The 23637-nt window shown below is 44.6% G+C and overlaps 1 protein-coding gene across 1 annotated transcript in view; it reads right to left on the bottom strand.

Annotated features, from left to right (window-relative positions):
• PDGFRL (platelet derived growth factor receptor like) overlaps positions 1-23637 on the bottom strand; it is an 80881-nt gene that overhangs the window by 337 nt on the left and 56907 nt on the right. Inside the window, exons 3-5 of the mRNA XM_068971945.1 lie at positions 17830-17981; positions 6958-7251; positions 1487-1626 (exon numbers count right to left, since the gene is read on the bottom strand). Coding sequence (XP_068828046.1) covers positions 1487-1626; positions 6958-7251; positions 17830-17981 — 586 coding nt within the window. The remainder of the gene's footprint in view (positions 1-1486; positions 1627-6957; positions 7252-17829; positions 17982-23637) is intronic.

The following is a 23637-nucleotide window of genomic DNA, read 5'->3' as shown; positions in this document are numbered from 1 at the left end:
ACACATGCTCCTACAGGACTATTTGCTATGCATAGCTCACGGGAGCTCTGACACTGTCTAGTCAGTTTAGGCTGCATTTTTTTTCCAAGCAGGGTCTTGAATTTCATTATGCTGTTTGGCTCTCTCTTCCTGCCCTTTCTCTTCAAGTTTCTACTTAATATAAATTTTACTCTTTTGGAACTTCAAGAATGTGGGGCTGGTATTAGGCATAAAGATACAGATAAATTTTTCCACTGCTCTGCTGTTGACACTGCTCACGTTCACCCCTTGGTGCAGAGGTTCTTATTCACAGAACTTAGAAGCCCAAAGCACTCACCTTGTAAATGAATATAAGCTCTCAACTGTTCAGATTTGGGGGAGGGAGACATAATTAGTCAAATGTGCCCTAGGACTGCAGTGGGCGGAAAGCTGTGCCCGGGATGGATAGTATTATAGCCGAGGTGACTTCACTCCCTATTTCTAGAAAGTGAGATGGTCACTTCTGAGATGCTTCCTCCAACTTCAGTGATAAGTAGTATCTTCTGAATTAGTTTAACATAATCGTAATATTTAGAGTATTACTGAATTAATACCCTTTCTGCTAATAATTAGCAATGTACCCTTTCTGCTAATAATTAGCAATGTAAAGAAACCAAAAAACCTCTCATGCAAGCTATTCATGTTTTCCAAATGGGACAACACTTTAGAAACAAGTACCTGGCACTGGGAAAGCACCATTCTCCAGGGAGAGTTATTTTCCACCAATCACAGCCCTTCGACCAGAAGCGTATTGGCTGCCAAGTACATCTTAGGATGCCAGATCCAGATCTCTTCTGGCATCAAGGGGATTGTTCCATGTTGGTAGCGAGGCTGTCTATTTTAGTGAGCAGAACAGGCCCACGGCTGCATGTGCTGGAGCTGGGTTTATGGCAAGTCTATTTTAAGATAATCTCAGCCTCACGGCACCTTTTCCAAGGCCTGGGTTTACATGCCAACCTGGTGGGTGTCTGCTCAGAGTTCTTTGCCCCGGGGACCAACTTTTACATGGAAAAGGCTAAAGGACTCCAGAAGGAAGGTAGATTGGCCTCCAACTAACCCAAAGTTAAGACTGCAAATTGAGGTTGGGGTTGAAGAAAGGAGGGCCCTTCCTTTCCTGTTCATGCCCCTGTCCCCTTCCTTCGGGTTCATGAAGAAAAGAAGGTACATTGACTAAATTACCTAATGGAACTCAGTCACTTTTTCCTGTTCTTTCAAATAAAAAAGCCATTTATTGGCTTGGCCAAAAAGTTCCTTTGGGTTTTTCTGTAACAGGGAAAAACCTGAATGAACTTTTTGGGCAACCCAATATAAACATAATTGAAACATTTTAGCAGCAAACCAGCAAGTTCTGGCCCTACCAGGGCTCCACGCATTTCTCACGCATCCTAAGTGACGGTCCTCATCACTGACTGAGGGTGAACAAGGAACTAAAAACTACAGCAGCCGGCCGAGGCCGGGCCATGCTTACCTTCTGCCCTGGGTAGGTCCACCTGAATTCCACCTCCACATCTGGCTCCCCCAGGACTGTGCAAAGGACACTCAGATCATCCCCGCCCTTCACCTTGTTCGAGGATGCCGAGATGGTCGTTGATGGAGGGCCCCTGGGAACTGGAAGTGAGCAGAGGACAGCGATGTGAGATGACATCCATGGGCAAGGGTCGCAGACACAAACCAACAGACGTGTTCTCTTCTCTGGGCAGATATGGGACATCCCTGCCTTTCTTCAGCTACCCAACTATAGCATCCGACCTGCTCTGTCCACTACTTGGGGTTTTATGATGCCTCTTCTCTGTCTACCTTGGTGGTCCAAAATAGGGTGGACATCCAGAGTCCCCCAGACATTCCACTTGTAAGGAGACAAGCCCAGAAGATCTGCGAGGAGCTTGTGTGAATGAAAAGGTGGAGAGAGAAGAAGGGGGTTGGGAGCAGAACAAGGGGAAGGAAGAGAAGGGGGTCTGGAGGGAGGACCACTGACAGGGAAGACAGACAGACAGGCGTATGGCTCGGCAGCCTCAGGAGGAAGAGGAGCAAGTCAGAATCCACCAACGGGAGAGACGCTTGCAGGAAGAGCGTGCGGGATCTCGCCTTCATGGCATTGCAGAGACAACGTTCTTCATCAGGCTCAGTCCACTCGAGTAATTTTGAGGGCAGCATGGATCCAGGAACATGCTGGGAGAGGAGGCTAAGGCAGGGAACCAGCCAGACATGGTCTCCGAGCCCCGGGGCCTCCATTCCAGCAGAGGAGGTGCACCCTCAACAGGCCACTGTGTGGTGGGTTTAGAACCTGAGCTGTGGGAAGAACAGAAGGAGAGGCCCAGAGGGCCACGGAAGTTCAAGATGGTCTGCGAAGCATGAAAGGTTTATTTAGGGATGAAGGCCTGCAGGGAAAAAGGGAGGGACCAGCAGACAGGCCCTGAGGAGAGTAGAGGGGAACTCTGGCGAGGGCAGAGGCCAGCCCTGCAAGACCTTTCAAGCCATATGGAAGATTTTGACTTTGGTTCTAGGAAAAGTTCATTAGTTCAGAGGTTCATTAGTTCAGTGGTTCATTTAGCCCACAGAATGGTTTTAATTCGACCAATAATCAGTTACTGGGTGGAAGATGGAGAAAGCATGGGCATGGAAGAGATCAACTGGAAAGGTACTTATGTTAGACCAAGGAAGAAATGATGATAGTTGAACTCTTTTTGCAGTAGGATGGACAGCAGAATGCAAAGGCTTTGATGGAATGAGTCAAAACGACTGGGAGAAGCTGGGAGTGTTTCGGGTTCCCGTACCCCGGAACTGCACCGCCATCACTGGAATGAGGGCAACTGGAGAACCAGGCCTGGGAGGAAGGCCCGGAGCTCAGGAAAGGGTCTGTGAGGCAGCTCAGTGCAGATGTTAGAGAGACAGTTGGGTACACGAAGCTGGCGATCCAGGCCACATCCATTCCCCTGGGAGGGATTGGTACACAAATATGCAGCAGCGTGTGTCTATGGCCGAGACCACCCAGAAGGAGCAGGAAGACAGACCAGGAAAGTGCCTGGGGGGAACTACAACATTTAAAAGCTAGCAGATGCAGCTCATTCTATGAGGCCACCATCACCCTGGTACCAAAACTAGACAAAGATATTACAAAAGAGGAAAAATAGAGGCTGGTATTACTGGTGAACATAGACATACAAATCCTCAACAAAATACATGCAAGCCAAATCCAACAACACATTAAAAGGATCATACACTATGATCAAGTGGGATTTATCCCAGGGATTCAAGGATTCCTCAATGAATGCAAATTAATGTGATATATCATATTAACAAACTAAATAAAAACCATATGATCATCTCAATAGATGCAGAAAAAGCTTTTGACAAAATTCAATGCCCATTTATGATAAAAAAAAAAAACTGTCCAGAAAGTGGGCACAGGTAATTATTATATTACCTCAACATAATAAAGGCCATATATGACAAACCCACAACTAACATCATTCTCAGTGGTGAGAAACTGAAAGCATTTCCAATAAGGTCAGGAACAAGGCAAGGGTGTTTACTCTCACCACTATTCAGCATAGATTTGGAAGTCCTAGCCACAGCAGAGAAGAAAAAGAAATGAAACAAATCTAAACTGAAAGGAAGAAGTAAAACTATCACTGTTTGCTGATGACAAGATACTAAACAACACGACCCTAAAGACACTACCAGAAAACTACTAGAGCCCACCAATGAATTTGGTAAATTTGTAGAATTATAAAAATACACAGAAATCTGTTGCTTTCCCATATACTAACAATGAGAGATCAGAAAGAGAAATTAAGGAAACAATCCCATTTACCATCACATCAAAAAGAATAAAATACCTAGGAATAAACTTACCTAAGGAGGCAAAAGACCTGTATTCAGAAAACTATAAGATGCTGAAAAGTGTGAAAGTGAAAGTGTTAGTAGCTCAGTCATGTCCAATTCTTTGTGAGTCTATGGACTGTAGCCTGCCAGGCTCTTCTGAACTTGGGATTCTCCAGGCCAGAATACTGGAGTGAGTTGCCATGGCCTTCTCCAGGGGATCTTCCTGACCCAGGGATTGAACCCAAGTCTCCTGCATTGCAGGCAGATTCTTTACCATCTGAGCCATCAGGGAAGCCCCATAAGATGCTGATGAAAGAAATAAAAAATGACACATACAGAAGGAGAGATATATCATGTCATTGTCAAAATGACTGTACTATCCAAAACAATCTATGGATATAAATGCAATTTCTATCAAATTAACAAAGGCATTTTTCATAGAATTAGAACAAAAACTTTAAAATTTGTATGGAAACACAAAAGACCCTGAATAGCCAAAGCAATTTTGAGGAGGGAAAATGGAACTGGAAGAATCAGCCTCCCTGACTTCAGACTTTACTACAAAGTCACAGTAATCAAAATAATATGATTCTGACACAAAAACAGAAATATAGATCAATGGAATAGGACAGAAAGTCCAGAGATAAACCCAAGCACCTATGGTCACCTGATCCATGACAAAGGAGGCAAGACTATACAATGGAGAAGAGACTGTCTCTTCAATAAGTAGTGAGGGAAAACTGGGTTGCTACATGTAAAATAATGAAATTAGAACACCTCCTAACATCATACACAAAAATAAACTCAAAATGCATTAAAGACATAAATGTAAGTCTGGATACTATAAAACTCTTAGAGGAAAACATAGGCAGAACACTCTCTGACATAAATTACAGCAAGATCTTTTTTTGATCCACCTCCTAGAGTAACAAAAATAAAAACAAATATAAATAAATAGGGCCTAATTAAACCTAAAAACTTTCGCAAAGGAAGCCACAAACACAATGAAAAAAAAAAAAACACAAAATGGGACAAAGTATTTGCAAAGTGATTGACAAAGGATTAATCTCCAAAACATACAATCTGCTCATGCAGCACCTTATTAAAATAACACAGAACCCAATAAAAAATGGGAAGAAGACCTGAATAAGCATGTCTCCAAGAAGACATATAGACGGCCAAAAAGCACATGAAAAGATGTCCAACATCACTGTTTACTAGAAAAACGCAAATCAAAAGTACAATGAGGTATCACTTCACACCAAAAGTACAATGAGGTATCACTTCACACCAGTCAGAATGGCCATCATCAAAAAATCTACAAACAAGAAATGCTGGAGAGGCTGTGGAGAAGGAACCCTCCTATCCTGCTGATGGGAATGTAAACTGTTACAACCATTATGGAGAACAGTAGGGATATTTCTTTACAAAACTAAATATAGAAGTACCAAATGATACAACAATCCTACTTCTGGGCACATATCCAGAGAAAACCATAATTCAAAAAGATAAATGTACCCAGTTACCCAGTTATTCATTGCAGCACTATTTACAATAGTCAAGATATGAAAGCAACCTAAGTGTCATTGACAGAGGAATGGATAAAGAAGATGTGGAACATATATATATATATATATATATATATATATATATATATATATATATATATATATATATATATATATATATATATATATATATATATATATATATAATGGAATATTACTCAGCAGTAAAAAAGAATAATGCCATTTGCAGCGAAATGGATGGGCTTACAGACTGTCATACCGAGTAAAGTCAGACAGAGAAAGACAAATATCATATGATATCACTTATATGTGGACTCTAGAAAAATGTTACAAGTGAAGTTATTTACAAAACAGAAATAAGAGTCACAGATGTAAAAAAATAATCTATGGTTACTAGGGGGAAAAAGGCAGGGGAGGGATAAATTGGGAGATTGGAATTGACATATACACACTACTATATATAAAATAGATAACTAGTAAGGACCTACTGTATAGCTTCCCTACAGGGAATTCTCAATACTCTGTAATGCCCTATATGGGAAAAGAATCTATCTAGAAAAGACTAGATATATGTATACCTGTAACTGATCCACTTTGCTGTACACCTGAAACTAGACAGCATTGTAAATCAACTAGACTCCAATAAAAATTAAAAAAAGAAAAAACTTGCAAGAGGCAAACAGCTGGCAAAGATAATGAGAACGCTGTGGCTAAAGAAGCAGGGGGAAATGGGACCAGGGAAGAGGGGGCGTTTATGTAGGCGAAGTAAAATCTAGAAGGACGAAGACAGAAAGTTGTCTGCTGAACTTAATGGCCCGGGAGGCTCTTCAGCCAAGGCTGCTTTGGCGGAGCTAGGGGAGAAGACTGAGGAGCCGGGTGGGAGTACCCCGATGGGGCCCAGGGAGGGTTCTTTCAGGGAGTCTGGCTGTGAATGGAGGAGAGAGATGGCTGCAGCGAGGGTGGCGAAAGGAGGCTTGAGAGAGTTATTTGACAGCAGTGTTGGAAGCTGTGGCCTCATGAATAAGCCCAGGGCTGAGGCCCAGAGTCATGAAGGAGCCCAAATTCCCATTTCAGAGGGCAGTCAGCTCTGGGGCCACCCACCCTATCGCAGAGATGCCTGGGCAGGAACACGGCTGCAGAGCACTCTGCCTCACACGAGCACCATCAACCAGGCTCATGTCAGAGTGCTCCGAGCGAAAACAGGAGAGTCCCTCCTCTCCTCCCTGGCAGGGCTGGCCAGGGAGCCTTCTCTCCTGGAGGTCGGGGGAGGCGCCCCCCACCCTGCGCCTCTGGCGCCGGCAGCCAGGATGGAGAGTGCGGGAGGATGCCGTGGGGATGTGAGCCTGATGCTGATCACGCACATGGAGCCTGGACCAGAGAGCACCCTGGAAGGAGCTGAAGAGAAGGGAGTTGGGGGTGGGGGAATCATAGGCAAGAAAGTAGAACATTCTAGAAATGAGAGTGCTGGAGAGGAGCATTTAAGAACAGCCATCTGTGCCTCCTACTCTCCCGCCATCACTGGGGACAGCCGTACCCCACACTGACCAGCCGGAAGGGGCTCGCGTCTCGCCCCGGAAGGGCTTACCCTCTGCGTAGAGCAGCTGGTACTTGACGGAGATCTGAGACTTGCCCCCCGCCTCCGCCTTGCAGTAGACCACCCCCTGGTGGCCGGAGTGCGGCTGCAGATACACAAAGCCTCTCTTCAGGTCGTAAACGATGTCGGTTCCGTTGGCCGGGATCTCCTTGGCCGGGAACTCCCTGTGGAGGGTGACCTTAGCCGACAGGACGGTCACTCGGCAAGGAACCACAGCCTGCCTGTCTGGGTTCAGGTAGACGACATCAAAGTGACTGGGAGAAGGTACGAAGAGTTCACCTTTCTCTGCAAAGGGAAAGACACGGGCTCATTTAGTCTGGAGAGGAGGGTGAGAACACTTAAAGGGATACTTACATATTCAGGGCACAAAGATCCGAGGGGATTGGCAGTGTACTTCAAACATGGAGTCCTTAGGAATTGAAAAGGCTATTCCATTCTAAAGGAGATCAGTCCTGGGTGTTCTTTGGAAGGAATGATGCTAAAGCTGAAACTCCAGTCCTTTGGCCACCTCATGCGAAGAGCCGACTCCTTGGAAAAGACTCTGATGCTGGGAGGGATTGGGGGCAGGAGGAGAAGGGGACAACAGAGGATGAGATGGCTGGATGGCATCACCGACTCCATGGATGTGAGTTTGAGTGAACTCCAGGAGTTGGTGATGGACAGGGAGGCCTGGCGTGCTGCGATTCATGGGGTTGCAAAGAGTCGGACACGACTGAGAGACTGAGCTGAACTGAACTGAACTGAAGGGCTTCCCTGGTAGCTCAGACAGTAAAGAACCTGCCTGCAATACAGGAGAACTGGGTTCCATCCCTGGGTGGGGAATGTCCCCTGGAGAAGGGAATGGCAACCCACTCCCGTATTCTTTCCTGGAGAATCCCGTGGGCAGAGGAACCTGGCAGGCTACCATCTGTGGGGTCACAAAGAGTCAGACAGGACCGAGCAGCTAACACTTTCTTTCACTCTCATTTTAATACATTACTGACCAGAGGATTTTTGCAGAAACTAATGCCTGTGGCCATCGATGTGGGTAACAAAAGATGTATTAATATGTCTCTGGTCAGTAAATTATTTAAAAAAAAATGAGTTTCCTTTTTTGGATGAAGGATATTACTGCCTATCCTCTTGAAGGAAACAAAATCAGTATTAATTCAAGCCCAAATCAGGCCCACTGGTTTACCCCACTGAGGAAGCAGTGAAGGAGATTGGTTTCCTTGTGCTAAGAGCAGTTTTAACACCTAGGAACCGTCTGCCATGTCTCCAGAGAGGTCAGCCCCACAGCCCTTGCTCAGTAACTGGGAGGGACTTCCCTGCTCAGCAGAGCCTCTGAGATGGGCCCAATGTGGTGCCGGTGTCTTCACAGCCCAGAGGACCTCCTTTCTGCCCAAGGTCAGTGGAAAGAGAATTAACCAGGGACACTCAAGGAGCCAGCTAGTCTCAGGTTCTGAGCTCTGTCTTGGCGGCCACTGGGCTGGGGACCTTCAACCTGTTTCTTACATTCTACCTGTTTCCTGAGGAATCACCTTGCATGTTCTTTAAGCTCTCGATGGTGGCATTATTTTTTTCCTTTTCAGTTAAGGCATGTGGGATCTAGTGCCCTGAGCAGGGACGGAACCCAGGCCTGCTGCACTGGGAGCGAAGAGTCTTAGCCACTGGACCACAGAGAAGTTCTGATGATGGCATTTTTATCCTAGAGAAATGAGAACTGGTCTCCCTGTACTTTGCTCAGCACAGTCAAGGGACTCTGGATTGTGGGGGGTGTCTTTTTGTTTGGGGCATGAAACATTAAATACGTTGTTTTCTGGATCATTCCATGAGAGATTATAGTGATTGCTAAGAGAAATCGTTGAACTGAATCACACCCCAACCTTTGTTAAATAGTCTCCTATGTTTTTCAACCATATTTCTGAAACAGTTATTCTTGGCTTGCTTCACTAGCCTTTGTGTCCTAGTTGTATGACTTTGTTTTTTACATTCAGAATAGAATTCTCGGACACAATAGCAAATGCCGTCATGGGCCAAGAGTTCTTTGCCTATAAGTATTATAATATTTTTAATAATACCAGCTTCTCTAATGTGGAATCATGGCTCAGGAAATCTCCACCTTTTGTAAGACTTTCCATCAGGCCAGGCAGTTGGCGCCACTTCATAATATGTTGCGTTTCAGGCTTGGGCAAGTCTACCTCGGTCAAAATCTTACCTAACACCCCTGTGTTCAAATGGAGTAAGTCCATGTGGCCTTGTATGTGTCACTTCATCTCTCTGTGCTTCAGTATCCCTGTTTCTAAAGAGAAAAATCTGGAGCATTTGTATTAAAGATCTCTTTGTCAGTCTGTTCAGTTCAGTCACTCAGTCATGTCCGACTCTTTGAAACCCCATGGACTGTAGCACACCTGGCTTCTCTGTCCATCACCAACACCTGGAGCTTGCTCAGACTCATGTCCATTGAGTCCACTGATGCCATCCAACCATCTCATCCTCTGTCATCCCCTTCTCCTCCTGCCTTTAATCTTTCCCAGCATCAGGGTCTTTTCCAGTGAATCAGTTCTTTGCATCAGGTAGCCAAAGTATTGGAGTTTCAGCTTCAGCATCAGTTCTTCCAATGAATATTTAAGAGTTGATTTCCTTTAGGATTGACTGGTTTGATCTCCTTGCAATCCAAGGGGCTCTCAAGAGTCTTCTCCAATACCACAGTTCAAAAATATCAATTCTTCAGCACTCAGCTTTCTTTATAGTCCAACTCTCACATCCATTCATGACTACTGGAAAAACCATAACTTTGATTATACAGACCTTTAAAGGCAAAGTAACGTCTCTGCTTTTTAATATGCTATCTAGGTTGGTCATAACTTTTCTTCCAAGGAGTAAGCATCTTTTAATTTCATGGCTGCAGTCACCATCTGCAGTGATTTTGGAGCCCAAGGAAGTAAAGATATCTTTTTAGCAAATATTTAAGGAAGGTGTGATTGTAAGATTCAGAAATAACTTTTGTTTTAAGGTTTTGTACAGGAATCTGACCCCTTCATGAATCACAGCCTTGTCGTGCAAAGGGGTTTGTATAACTCAATGAAGCTATAAACCATGCCTTGTAGGGCCACCCAAAATGGATAGGTCATGGTGGAGAGTTCTGACAAAATATGGTCCATGGAGCAGAGAATGGTAAACCACTCCAGTATACTTGCCATGAGAACCCCATGAACTGTATAAAAAGGCAAAAAGATATGACACTGAAAGGTGAGCCCTCCCAGGTCAGAAAGTGTCCAATAGGCTACTAGGAAGAGTGAAGGATAATTACTAATAGCTCCAGAAAGAATGAAGCATCTAGGCCAAAGTGGAAACAACACTCAGTTGTGGATGTGTCTGGTGATGAAAGTAAAATCTGATGCTGTAAGAACAGTATTGCATAGGAACCTGGAATGTTAGGACCATAAATCCAGGTAAACTGGACATGGCCAAGCAGGAAATGGTGAGTGAACATTGACATCTTAGAAATCAGTGAACTAAAATGGACGGGAATGGGTGAATTTAATTCAGATGACCATTATCTCTACTACTGTGGACAAGAATCCCATAGAAGAAATGGAGTAGCCCTCAAAATCAACACAAGAGTCCAAAATGCAGTACTTAGGTTCATCCTCAAAAAACAACACAATGATTTCAGTTCATTTCCAAGGTAAACCATTCAACATCACAATAATCCAAGTCTATACCCCAATCACTGATGCTGAAGAAGCTGAAGTTGATCAGTTCTGTGATGACCTAGAAGACCTTCTAGAACTAACACCGAAAAAAAGAGATGTCCTGTTCATCATAGGGGACTGGAATGCAAAAGTAGGAAGTCAAGAGATACCTGGAGTAACAAGCAAGTTTGGCCTTGGAATACATAATGAAGCAAGGCAAAGGCTAACAGAATTCTGCCAAGAGAAAGCACTTGTAGCAAACACCCTTTTTTAACAACACAAAAAACAACTTTACACATGGATATCACCAAATAGTCAATCCTGAAATCAGATTGATTACATTCTTTGCTGCCGAAGATGGAAAAACTCTATACAGTCAGCAAAAACAAGACGGGGAGCTGACTGTGGCTCAGATCATCAGCTCCTCATAGCAAAATTCAGGCTTAAACTAAAGAAAATGGGGAAAACCACTAGGCCAGTCAGGTATGACTTAAATCCCCTATGAATATACAGTGGTGGTGATGAATAGATTCAAGGGACTAGATCTAGTAAACAGAGTGCCTGAAGAACTATAAATAGGGGTTTGGAATATTGTACAGGAGGCAGCGAACAAAACCATCCCAAAGAAAAAGGAATGCAAGAAGGCAAAGTGGTTGTCAGAGGAAGCTTTATAAATAGTTGAGGAAAGAAGAGAAGTGAAAAGCAAGGGAGGAAGGGAAAGGTATACCCAACTAAGTGCAGAGTTCCAGAGAGTAGCAAGAAGAGACAAGATGGCCTTCTTCAATGAACAGTGCAAAGAAATAGAGGAAAACAGCAGAACGGGAAAGACTAGAGATCTCTTCAAGAAAACTGGTAAAATCAAAGGAATATTTCATCTAAAGATGGGCACAATAAAGGACAGAAATGGTAAAGACCTAAAAGAAGCAGAAGAGATCAAGAAGAGATGGCAAGAATACCTAGAAGAACTACACAAAAGAGATCTTAATGACCCAGTTAACCATGACGGTGTGGCCACTTACCCAGAGCCAGACATTGTGGCGTGTGAAGTCACGTGGGCCTTAGGAAGCACTGCTGCCAGTAAAGTTAGTGGAGGTGATAGAATTCCAGCAGAGCTACGTAAAATCCTACAAGATGGTGCTATTAAAATGCTGCACTCAATCTGTCAGCAAATTTAGAAAACCAGCAGTGGCCACCAGACCGGAAAAGGTCAATCCTCATCCCAGTTTCCAAGAAGGGCTACTGCTGCTGCTAAGTCACTTCAGTCGTGTCCGACTCTTAGCGACCCCATGGACTGTAGCCCACCAGGCTCCTCCATCCATGGGATTTTCCAGGCAAGAGTACTGGAGTGGGGTACCATTGCCTTCTCCTGTTCAAACCACCAGACAATTGCACTCATCTCCCATGCTAGTAAGGTTATGCTCAAAATCCTTCAAGCTAGACTTCAGCATTATGTGAACTGAGAACTTCCAGATGTTCAAGCTGGTTTTGGAAAAGGCAGAAGAACCAGAGATCAAACTGTCAACATCCGTTGGATCATAGAGAACGCAAGGGAATTGCAGAAAAACATCTACCTTTGTTTCATTGACTATGTTAACGTCTTTGTGTGGATCACAAAAAACTGTGGAAAATTCTTAAAGACATGGGAATACCAGACCACCTTACCTGCCTCCTGAGAAGCCTGTATACAGGTCAAGAGCAAACAGTTAGAACTGGACATGGAGCAACAAACTGGTTCCAAATTGGGAAAGGAGTACGTCAAGGCTGTATATTGTCAGCCTGCTTATTTAACTTATATGCAGAGTACATCATGTGAAATGCCAGACTGGATGAAGCACAAGCTGGAATCAAGATTGTGGAGAGAAATATCAATAATCTAATATACACAGAAAACACCACCCATATGACAGAAAGTGAAGAGGAACTGAAGAGCCTCTTGAGGATGAAGGAAGAGAATGAAAAAGCTGGCTTAAAACTCAATATTAAAATAACTAAGATCATGGCAAACAAAGGAGGAAAGGTGGAAGCAGTGACAGATTTCCTCTTCTTGGGCTCTAAAATCACTGAGGATGGTGACTCTAGCCATGAAATTAGAAGACAGTTGCTTTTTGGCAAGAAAGCTATGACAAAGCTAGACAGTGTGTTAAAAAGAAAAGATATCGCATTCCTGATAAAGGTCCATATAGTCAAAGCTATGGTTTTTCCAGTAGTCATGTATGGATGTGAGAGTTGGACCATAAAGTAAGCTGAGCACTGAAGAATTGATGCTTTTGAACCATGGTGCTGGAGAAGACTCTTGAGAGTATCCTGGACTGCAAGGAGATCCAAAGAGTCCATCCTAAAGGAAATCAGTCCTGAATATTCATTGGAAGGACTGATGCTGAAGCTGAAACTCCAATATTTTGGCCACCTGATACAAAGAACTGACTCATTGGAAAAGACCCTGAATGCTGGGAACGATTGAAGGCAAGAGGAGAAGGGGATGGCAGAGGATGAGATGGTTGGATAGCATCACCAAATCAATGGACATCAGTTCAGTTCAGTTCAGTTCAGTCGCTCAGTTGTGTCCGACTCTTTGCAACCCCATGAATCACAGCACACCAGGCCTCCCTGTCCATCACCAACTCCTGGAGTTCACTCAGACTCATGTCCATCGAGTCAGTGATGCCATCTAGCCATCTCATCCTCTGTCTTCCCCTTCTCCCAATCCCTCCCAGCATCAGAGTCTTTTCCAAGGAGTCAACTCTTCGCATGAGGTGGCCAAAGTACTGGAGTTTCAGCTTTAGCATCATTCCTTCCAAAGAAATCCCAGGGCTGATCTCCTTCAGAATGGACTGGTTGGATCTCCTTGCAGTCCAAGGGACTCTCAAGAGTCTTCTCCAACACCGCGGTTCAAAAGCATCAATTCTTCGGCGCTCAGCCTTCTTCACAGTCCAGCTCTCACATCCATCCATGAACTTAGTCAAACTCCAGGAGATGATGAGGGATAGGGAACCCTGCAGTGCTACAGTCAGTGGGGTCTCAAGGAGTCAGGCAAGACTTGTCAACTGAACAACAACAGAAATCTGAACCAATGTGCAAAGCCAGTAGAATAAGCAAATAATTTGAATTTCAGAACGCAAAAATGAGGCCTTACTTCCTGTACTGTAATCCATGTTTTGAAAGAAGGAACCACACCAGTTGCTTTAACCAATAGAAAAATAAAATGTATTTGCCAAGTGAATGGAGTAAGCAAGGCTGCAGGAAAAATATGTGAATGAGTAAGCAAATTATTATCTATAAATTAAATCTGTCCAATTTTCAATTATTCATTCCTGGACATTTATTGAGCATATATATTTTTTATTAATTCAGCTGAATTGCTGTAACTTGATAAATTACAAAAATTTAATTTCTTTTAAAGTAAAAAAATCTGCCATTAGTAGAATACATGTACCCAAAAAAAAGTGTGTTCAAGTTTATATTTAGAACTATAGATCACAAATGCCTCTACAAATATGCTTGGTATCTACTCAAGTGGATGACATACATTGCTTTAAAAAAACAAAACACATGGAAACGTAAGAGTTTTAAAAAATTAGTTAATAGGCGATAAACTAAAATCCAAATGATAACAAACTCCACACTTGGTAAAATGCTGGTTCATATGGTTTTACCACATGTGTAAACTGGAGCCCATGCCTCTTACTATGAGGAAGCCCTGCTGCTAGTAATGTTTCCCCCCACCCCCCAGCCTTGATCTGGGAGCTGGTTACATGATCTGGGAGGTGGTTAACTTAAGGATCATTCACTGAGCTGCAGAGTTGTGATTTGTGTATTTCCCTTAATATAAGTCATACTTCAATACAAAGTTAGAGCAGGGGAGAAAAAACTCTCTGAGAGCCTCCTGGATGAAGACTGAATACAAATATAACTTTGTAGCAGTTGGTCAATCAAAAATTGCACAAATTAACAGTCAAAAGAAGCTTCACAGTGTTTACAAGCAAACTCTAGGAAAAATACACACTTAATGGATGCCAGGTTTCTCTGTGTGGGTGGTGGGGAAACACATGTTCTGAGAGACTCCAGAGCCAATAGCTTCCATAACAGCCCATCTTGGTTCTCTAACGCCTGAGAAGACAAATTGCTAAACCCTATCCTGAAAATTCAACTGGATTGTCAGTGTTGAGGAATAAGAAAACAATGCAATCCATTCAGTCACAGCTCTGATGCAGGTTTTTTTGAAAGTTGAAATGTTGATTTTTCAGCCTTCCTGTGATACCCAAAAGGGCTTCCATAAATTAAGAATGAGGATCTGCCTCCAGAACTCAGAGAACCTATTACTCAATGAAACTTTCTGCTCAGAGTTAGGTCTTCAGTTCAAAAATCTCAGTTTTAATAACCATTATTTGGGGAAGACAAAACAGTGCTAATCACAACAAAGAATTTTCATTCTGCGATTTGAAACATGGTATCAGTCCTTGTCCAGAATAACAGGTCCCATGAGGCTTAATTAATCTTTCCACTGCTGTTTCCTAGTGTGGTACCATTCTATGGGCACGTGGGCACTTCTGGGTGGTGCAATCCAGAATGAGGCTCAGAAGCAATGGCCATAAACACCTGTCAGCAATTCTGACGTTGCCCGTTATGCTAGCTTATGTGTGTCTGTCAATCTTTCCATCACCTTGTCTTAAAAATAGGTTAAGGGACTTCCCTGGTGGTCCAGCAGCTAGGACGCCACAGTCCTAACGCAGGGGGCCCAGGTTTGATCCCTGGTCAGGGGACTAGATCCCACATGCTACAACTAACAATTTACTTGCTGCAACTAAGACCCAGCACAGTAGTCAGTCAATCAACAAGTCACCTGATCAATCACTCACTCAATGGGTTAAGGCAGTAAGAACACTGGATCCTGGACCAGAAGAAAGGGATCTGACTCTTCACTCTGCCACTTGAAGTCAATGAATGTGGAATAAGTCACCTTGCCCTGTTGTATCGTAGCATCAGCATTATTATTTCTAGTGTGCAGAGTCGCTCAGTTATGTCCAGCTCTTTGCAAGCCCATGAACTGTAGCCCGCCAGACGCCTCTGTCCATGGGATTTTCCAGTCAAGAATACTAGGGTGGGTTGCCATTCCCTCCTCCAGAGGATCTTCCCAACCCAGGGAGCGAACCTACATCTCCTGTGTCTTCTGTATCATAGGCAGATTCTTAACCCACTGAGCCATCCGGGAAGCTTCCCTGATTATTTCTAAAAAAGAGATAATTTGGTAGCTTCTTCTAATTTCCTCAGAGCATTGTGGAAATTAAATGAGATGCACGTGTCTCCAGAATCACAGAGCACTCTGCTGATGTATCTACTCACCAGAGAGGAGCTCTTTGGGCAGGATGGGAGAACGTGTGAGGCTTTGCTGAAGTGTTCATTAAAGGTCAAAGCCTATGGTTACCTGAGCTGTAGATCTGAGTCACTGGAAATCTACAGGTACAACAGATGGATTCAGGATGTAGACACACCTCACGACAGAGCCTGCCCAGACACTAAGGAGGCCTCCTGGCTTCACCTGAAACGCCTTGGACACCAGCAGCACCAGGGCATGGCATTTGAAAGATTCCAGAAAGCTGTCCCTGACCTCTGAACCTTGTTGGAGAACATCTTCCCCAAACTTTAGAATATAGAGAGCTCGGCAGCAGAAAAGGCTGGCAAGCCATTCTGCAGTGCCTGCTTCTCCAAGTGCAGTTCCACCTGGCAGACCTGGCCCTGGCCCTGCAGGGGAGGAAAGGCCCCTGACCTGCAGAGTTTCAAGGGCCTTGGTGTGTCCACCGAGGACTGACACTCGGGCGCAGGTGTCAGGGTTGGAGCCACTCCAGCCCGTGGAACGCTGCCCCAAACCTCAGCTCGTGGTGCTCTCAAGGACAAACTCAGGGAGACCGTTAGCCAGGCCTTCTCTGACAGTGGCAGTTCCAGAAAGGAGGTCACCAGAGATTGTGAGAGTGCAGTGACTGGACATCTACAGCCATGCTATGCAACAGAGCTCTCTGTGCTGATGGCTGTTCTGCCTCCACTGTCCAGGAGGGTAGCCACTGGCCACAGGTGCCAATGAAGCACTTGAAACATGGCAACTGTCACTGAGAAATTGAATTTTTAACTTTGTTTAATTTAAAAGAATTTTAAAAATATATTTGTATAGCCTTGGCATGGGAGAGATTTTTTTGGGGGGTGCTGTGCCTCATGGCATGTGGGATCTTAGTTCCCTGACCAGGGGTTGAACCTGCATTCGAAGCACAGAGTCTTAACCACTGGGCTGCCAGAGAAGTCTCGGCCTTGTTTAATTTTAACTAATCCCCAATGACATTTGAATAGTCACACACGCCTCAACTTCAAATCCATAGTCTCAAATCCACGCCCATACCGTTTTCTTTCCCTTGACATCAGTCAGTCAGTTCAATCACTCAGTCATGCCCGACTCTTTGCAACCCCATGGGCTGCAGCACACCAGGCTCCCGTGTCCATCACCATCTCCTGGAGCTTGCTCAAACTCATGTCCATTGAGGCGGTGATGCCACCAACCATCTCCTCCTCTGTCGTCCCCTTCTCCTCCTGCCTTCGATCTTTCCCCTGACATAGCAGATCAGTTATTAAGGTTTATGCGTGTGTGTGCTTAGTTGCTCAGTCATGTCCGACTCTCTGTGACCCCATGAACCTTTTCCTGCCAAACTTCTCTGTCCGTGGGGATTCTCCAGGCAAGAATACTGGAGTGAGTTGCCATTTCCTTCTCCAGGGGATCTTCCCAATCCAGGGACAGAACCTGCATTTCTTAAACCTCATGAATTGGCAGGCAGATTTTTTATCACTTAGTACACTACAAGTCTGCTGGCTGCCGTACTGGACAATGCAGGTACAGACTCTGGGACCAGACAGTTCTGGGTGCAAATCATGGTCCAGCCACTTCTTGCCATCTGACCTGAAAGACTTAACTTAATCTCCCTCAACCGCAGCTTTCTCATTGAAAAAAAGTACATATTAGTACTTACCCTAAAGAGTTATTGCAAGACTTACATGAAATAATTGATGTAAAGCCTGAGCTTTTCAGAGTCTGGGAAACAGGGAGTGTTTTCATTGTCTTTATCTGATAATCAGCAGACAGAGGGAACCTTTAATTTGGGTAAGTCCAGAAGTCTGGAGAGTTCTGCCAATGCAGCCAGCCTCTTACCTGTGAAGAAGATGTAGGTGGAGCCCGTCTTGGCCTCGTCCCTCCTGCAGACATAGCCAGTGCAGAGCTGTCCCCAGCAGCTGAACTCACCCGTGTCGGCCGCGGTGGAGTTGACCAGGGTCAGTTGGCCGTAGCGTTCATGCTGCTTCACACTGTCAACGAGAGCACAGCCGGTCACCGGGGCTGGGACCTGGCACCCATCTCTCTCCGCTCCATCGCCCTCACACATGAAGCCCCGAGGCTCTGGGCAGAGGGCCCTTCTTGGACGGCACTGATGAATCAAAGGGTGTACTGGGGAGAAAGTGTGTTGGGGTAGGTGAGGAGGCAGAGGGGAAAGCCTTTCTTAGAACTAGGCTAAGACAATAACATCTGACATCAATGACAATGACATTTTCTCAAGAGAAGACATTCTTTTTGACCCCAGAACTTAAGGGGTTTCCTTAAGTAAAATCACTGGTGTGCTGCAATGCAGCCACACACATTCAGCCACAAAGACTTGGGTGGGTGTTTTGCCTTCAGCTTTGGTTTCTAATGAGTTTATTTAACAGTAGTCAAAGTGAATGAAAGCGCACAGCATTATCTAGGATGCAAAACCTCTGTAATCAGTAAGAATAAGTCTCTGAACACAAGCTTGGAATCTTTGAGATGCTAAATTACTATATTTCAGATAAGAACTGCCCCTTAAGGAGATCAAATCAGTCCATCCTAAAGGAAATCAGACCTGAATATTCATTGGAAGGACTGATGCTGAAGCTGCAATACTTTGGCCACCTGATGCGAAGAGCCAACTCACCGGAAAAGCCCCTAATGCCGGGGAAGATTGAGGGCAGGAGGAGATGGGGATGACAGAGGATGAGATGGTTAGATGGCATCACCAATTCAATGGACATGAGTTTGAGCAAACTCTGGGAGATAGTGAAGACAAGGAAGCCTGGCATGTTGCAGTCCACAGGGTCTCAAAGAGTTGGACACGACTTAGCAACTGAACAACAAGGAAAAAATGCATTGGTTGCTAAGATGTGGAGCCCCAAGCATGCACCCACCTTTGGTCAAGTATTTAGAGCTTTGGGGCACTTTTCCTCTGGCCTCACACTGTTATTTCTACTTTTATTTCCTCATTTTTTATCTCTTATATTTTTATTGTGTTGCATGTGAATATACTTGCCAACCCCTTCAGGTCCTTGTTGAAATGAGAACAGAAAGAAATATGTATTATCTCTGGGATTAGCTGATTGTTATGATAATTCTCTGTATTATATTATGTTAGGAACCCATATGTATCATCCTTGGGTTTGACCCCCTCCTCTGCCTACCCTCTATGGCCTCAGCCTGTGAGGATTCCAAAATAAATGGTCCTAACTGAGGATGAATCTCCAATACCCACATGTCTCACCCCTCTGGGATCCACATACTTTTCTGACACAGTCGAGATTCTTCCGTTGTAGGTGGCAGTAACATCGGTAGTTTGGTCACCACTTTAAATTTAGCACACAGCACCCTGTCTGGCTGGTTGGTCTTCAACACAGCCTGTTCTGGCCTCTGCGGAATAGCTGCTCAGCCTACCAGTTCTGCCAGGAGGCGCCTCTGTACTCCCACTCCGCCAGTCAACTGCCTCCTTTCAACTGAACGGAAATCTCTCCTCCTTCAGGAAGCTTCTAATTAGAACCAACTCAGGAATCGCCCTGCTTTCTCCCAGTGACGTAACCGGCTCCCTCCCCCTCACCCATCCAATACCTCTGGCTTCCTGTTACTACAATGGATGGGGACAACTTTGAGGGCAGGGATACCGCCCTATTTGCTTTGTATTCTCCGAGCAACAAATCTGTGCACAACACAAAGCAAAAATTCTCTAGAAACGAGGAGACTGAAATGAAGTTGCACAACAGTGTTGGAACTGGAAAAAACCTTAAAAAGTAGGAGTCCAGTTCCCAATTTTGTGAATGAGGAGACCGAGTCTCAGAGAGCAAACAGGACTTTCCTGAGACCCACAGCTGGAGAACAGCTGAACAAGACTGTCTTTCTTAAATCAATTAATTGTGTGCCCAGTACCCACTCATTAGATGATAAATGCACCTAAGGCACTTGCTGCCACACCTGGTTCATTGCGCTATCCTAATTGTATCTTAATTACATACACAGGCAGATTAGTAGTAGTTACTGTGAATACTACAGATACACACACCCAAATTGGGGATGGCCCTCGGCACAAATAAAAGTGGCCCTCGAGGATATTACAACCCAGCTGAGGAGCTAAAACTAACAGTCATGAAGAGATCAGAGAGTAGCTAAAGTGATGCCCACAGCAAGAGCAGTAGAAATTCTGAGAAGGGATTCCTCACTGTGGGTGGGAAGGTTGAAGGCAGCGTTGAGGAGGAGGTGGGACAGGCTGGACTCTGAAAGGTGGGGTGGGGGGCCAGCAGGGGGCTGAAGGCTGAACTTGCCAGGCTGGGAGGGACCTGCTCTGTTCATATCACTGCATGTCCCTGGTGCGTGGTGGGTAGCAGGCACTTGATGACTTGGGGATTTAATCCACTAATCACAGAAGGAGATGGAGGGAGGGGGTGGCATTCACAGGGGAAGTGGTTGAGAACACTGAGGGGGTATACATGGTGCTCAGCAGGGAGCAGGGACCACCTTCAGATTTGGAGGTGGGGAGTAAGGGCCCCTCTTAGCCACTCCTAGCCAGTAGGGAGAATAGGCCATGGAGAGGAGAGAGGAGGAGGGAGAGTAGGGAGGGGAAGGAGGAGGAAGGGGAGGAGGGAGGGGGAAGGAGGGGAGTGGGAGGAGGGAGGAACAGGGAGGGGAGGGAGCGGAGAGAGAGGCTCTTACTGGGATGAACAGCCAGTGCTGGGGCCAGGCTGGGTGTCAGCAGTGGAACAGATGTGAAAACAAGCCTTGTTTTCTTGGGGAAGATTCACGAGAGACTGGGTATACAAGATGGAAGAAAGACACATGGATAAAAACCTCTCGGTTTGTATTTCCACATGATGGAAAGAATGGGGTTTTAACTAAAATGGCATAGCTGAGAAGAGAAAGGAGATGGGGGTGAGCAAGTTATACACTGACTGTTGGAGATTCTGAATTTATGGTAGTATGTGGGTCAGGTAAGTGTGGGTGTTGTGTGAATCACTGGAAATCCAGGCCAGGCACAGAGGAGTGAAACAGCTCTAGGTTTATTTTGGGGGGCACCATCTACAGGGGCTGCGAGCAGGGACTAAAGGAATGAGTGAACTCAGTGAGGAAAAGTGTGGACAGGAAAGGGAAGGCTAAGGACAAACTAGAGACAAACCAGGGGACCAGCAGGAAGAGAGAAGGGAGAAGGAGGGGAGAAGTAGAATCAGGAATGAAAGAAGAGTCAGGAGGGGATCACCAAGGAGAAACAGTCAAGAAATTGATGGTTAAACTCATCAGATGCTTTTCATTCTGATTCACGTCCTCCCCCACCCCCACACACACAGACACACACAGACACACACACAAGATGGCAGAATGAAAATCTTTGGCAACCAGAAGAGTAGTTTCAATTGTGGGGATGGAGTTTGACTTCAGCAGATAAAAGAGGAAAAGCTGGAGACAAAACGGAAGTGAGAGTTCCCAGGTGAACCATGGTATCAGGCCACAGTGCCAATATTTTGGCGACCTGATGTGAAGAGCCGACTCACTGGAAAAGCCTCCTGATACTGGGGAAGATTGAGGGCAGGAGAAGGGGATGACAGAGAATGAGATGGTTGGATGGCATCACCGACTCGATGGACATGAGTCTGAGCAAACTCCAGGAGGTGGTGAAGGACAAGGAAGCCTGGTGTGCTGCAGTTCATGGGGTCACAAAGAGTCAGGCACAGCAGCGACTGAACAAGATTCCCCATAGAGCTGTCACCTGGGGTACAAAGTCAGTAAGAGATCAATCAGTGTACTGAGCACCTTCTGTGCACTGAGCAGGTACTGGTACGGTAGTGATAGAAATTAGAAGATGCCATTTCTACCAGGAAAGAACCTGGGCACAGAAAAATGCAGCACCTGGGACTAACCCCAGCACCATGCTGTATCTTTAGCAGGACTGGGGGTGGGAGGAAGGAAATGCACTGGAAAACATTTCTGGATTTTTCCACCCCCTCTTCTGTGTCAACAATATAAAACAGGAAACAAATTATTTAGCAGGATTACAGTTTAAATGCCTGGGTTTAGAATGTCCATTTTTACTAATGGGATCACACAGTCCATGCGGCAGGACATCCAAGAGGTTAGGATGTGACCTCAGGCCTTTGGGGGCAGAGTCTGCCCTGAGTCCCAAAAAGCCCACTCCAAAGAGGCTTCAGTCGCAGACCCTCCCCTCCTCTCATAACCACTTCACAAACCGTCCCCCCAAAATGGAAGAAGTACAAGATGTGAAGTTTGAATGGAGCTTTTTTTTAAAAAAAAAAAAGGTGCTGTGACAAAACAGACTCACAGACATACAGAACAGATGTGGTTGCCAAGGGTGTGGGGGCTGGGGTAAGGGAGGGAAGAACTGGGAGTTGGAGGCTGGTATACACAAACTATTACACACAGGATGGATAAACAACAAGGTCCTGCTATAGAACACAGAGAACTATATTCACTATCCTGTAATAAACCATAATGGAAAAGAACATGAAAATGAATATACATGTATAACTGACACTTTGCTGTACCAAAGAAATTAACACAAGATCATAAATCAATTATACTTCAATAAATTTTTTTTAATTAAAAAAAATCATTCTGAAAAAAAAAGAGGTGCTGCCCTATGGTCACCTAATCTATGACAAAGGAGGCAAAGACAGCCAATAGAGACAGTCTTTTCAGTAAATGGTGCTGGGAAAATTGGACAGCTACATGTAAAAGAATGAAATTAGAACACCCTCCTATGGAGAAGGAAATGGCAACCCACTTCAGTATTCTTGCCTGGAAAAGTCCATGAACAGAAGAGCCTGTCAGGCTGCAGTTCATGGGGTTACATGACTGAGTATGCACGCATGATGAGGGTGGAGGGAAATGGGTTGGTAGCAATAAACTGGTAGAACTAAAAAAAAAAAAAAGGCCTAATACCATACACAAAAATAACTAAAATGGATTAAAGACCTAAATACAAAGCCAGACACTATAAAACTCTTTGAGAAAAACATAGGCAAAACATTCTTTGACATAAATCACAGCAAGATCTTTTTTTGACCCACCTTCTAGAGTATTGAAAATAAAAATAAATAAATAGGACGTAATTAAATGTAAAAGATTTTGCACAGCAAAGGAAACCATAAAAAGACAAAAAGACAACCTTCAGAATGGGAGGAAATATTTCCAAATGAAGCACCAAGGGATTAATCTCCAAAATATACAAACAGCTCATGCCGCTCAATATAAAAAAAATAAATAACTCAGCCAAAAAAAATGGGTAGAAGAACTAAACAGACATTTCTTCAGAGAGCTCATAGAGATGGCCAAGAAACACACAAAAAGATACTCAACATCACTAATTATTAGAGAAATGCAAATCAAAACTGCAATGAGGCTCACCCCACACAGGTCAGAATTGTCATCGTCAAAAAATCCACAGAGATGAAAGGGAAGACTCTACAACCAAGAATACCTAGCAAGACTCTCATTCGGCTCTGATGGAGAAATCAAAAGCTTTCCAGACAAGCAAAAGTTAAGAGAATTCAGCACCACCAAATCAGCTTTACAACAAATGCTAAAGGAACTTCTCTAGGCAGGAAACACAAGAAGAAAAAGACCTACACAAAATTAACCCAAAACCTTTAAGAAAATGGTAATAGGATCATGAAAGTGAAA

Source organism: Capricornis sumatraensis, chromosome 4 (genome assembly GCF_032405125.1).
Source record: "Capricornis sumatraensis isolate serow.1 chromosome 4, serow.2, whole genome shotgun sequence".
Classification (NCBI taxonomy): Eukaryota; Metazoa; Chordata; class Mammalia; order Artiodactyla; family Bovidae; genus Capricornis; species Capricornis sumatraensis.
This window is presented reverse-complemented; position numbering and strand designations above follow the sequence as displayed.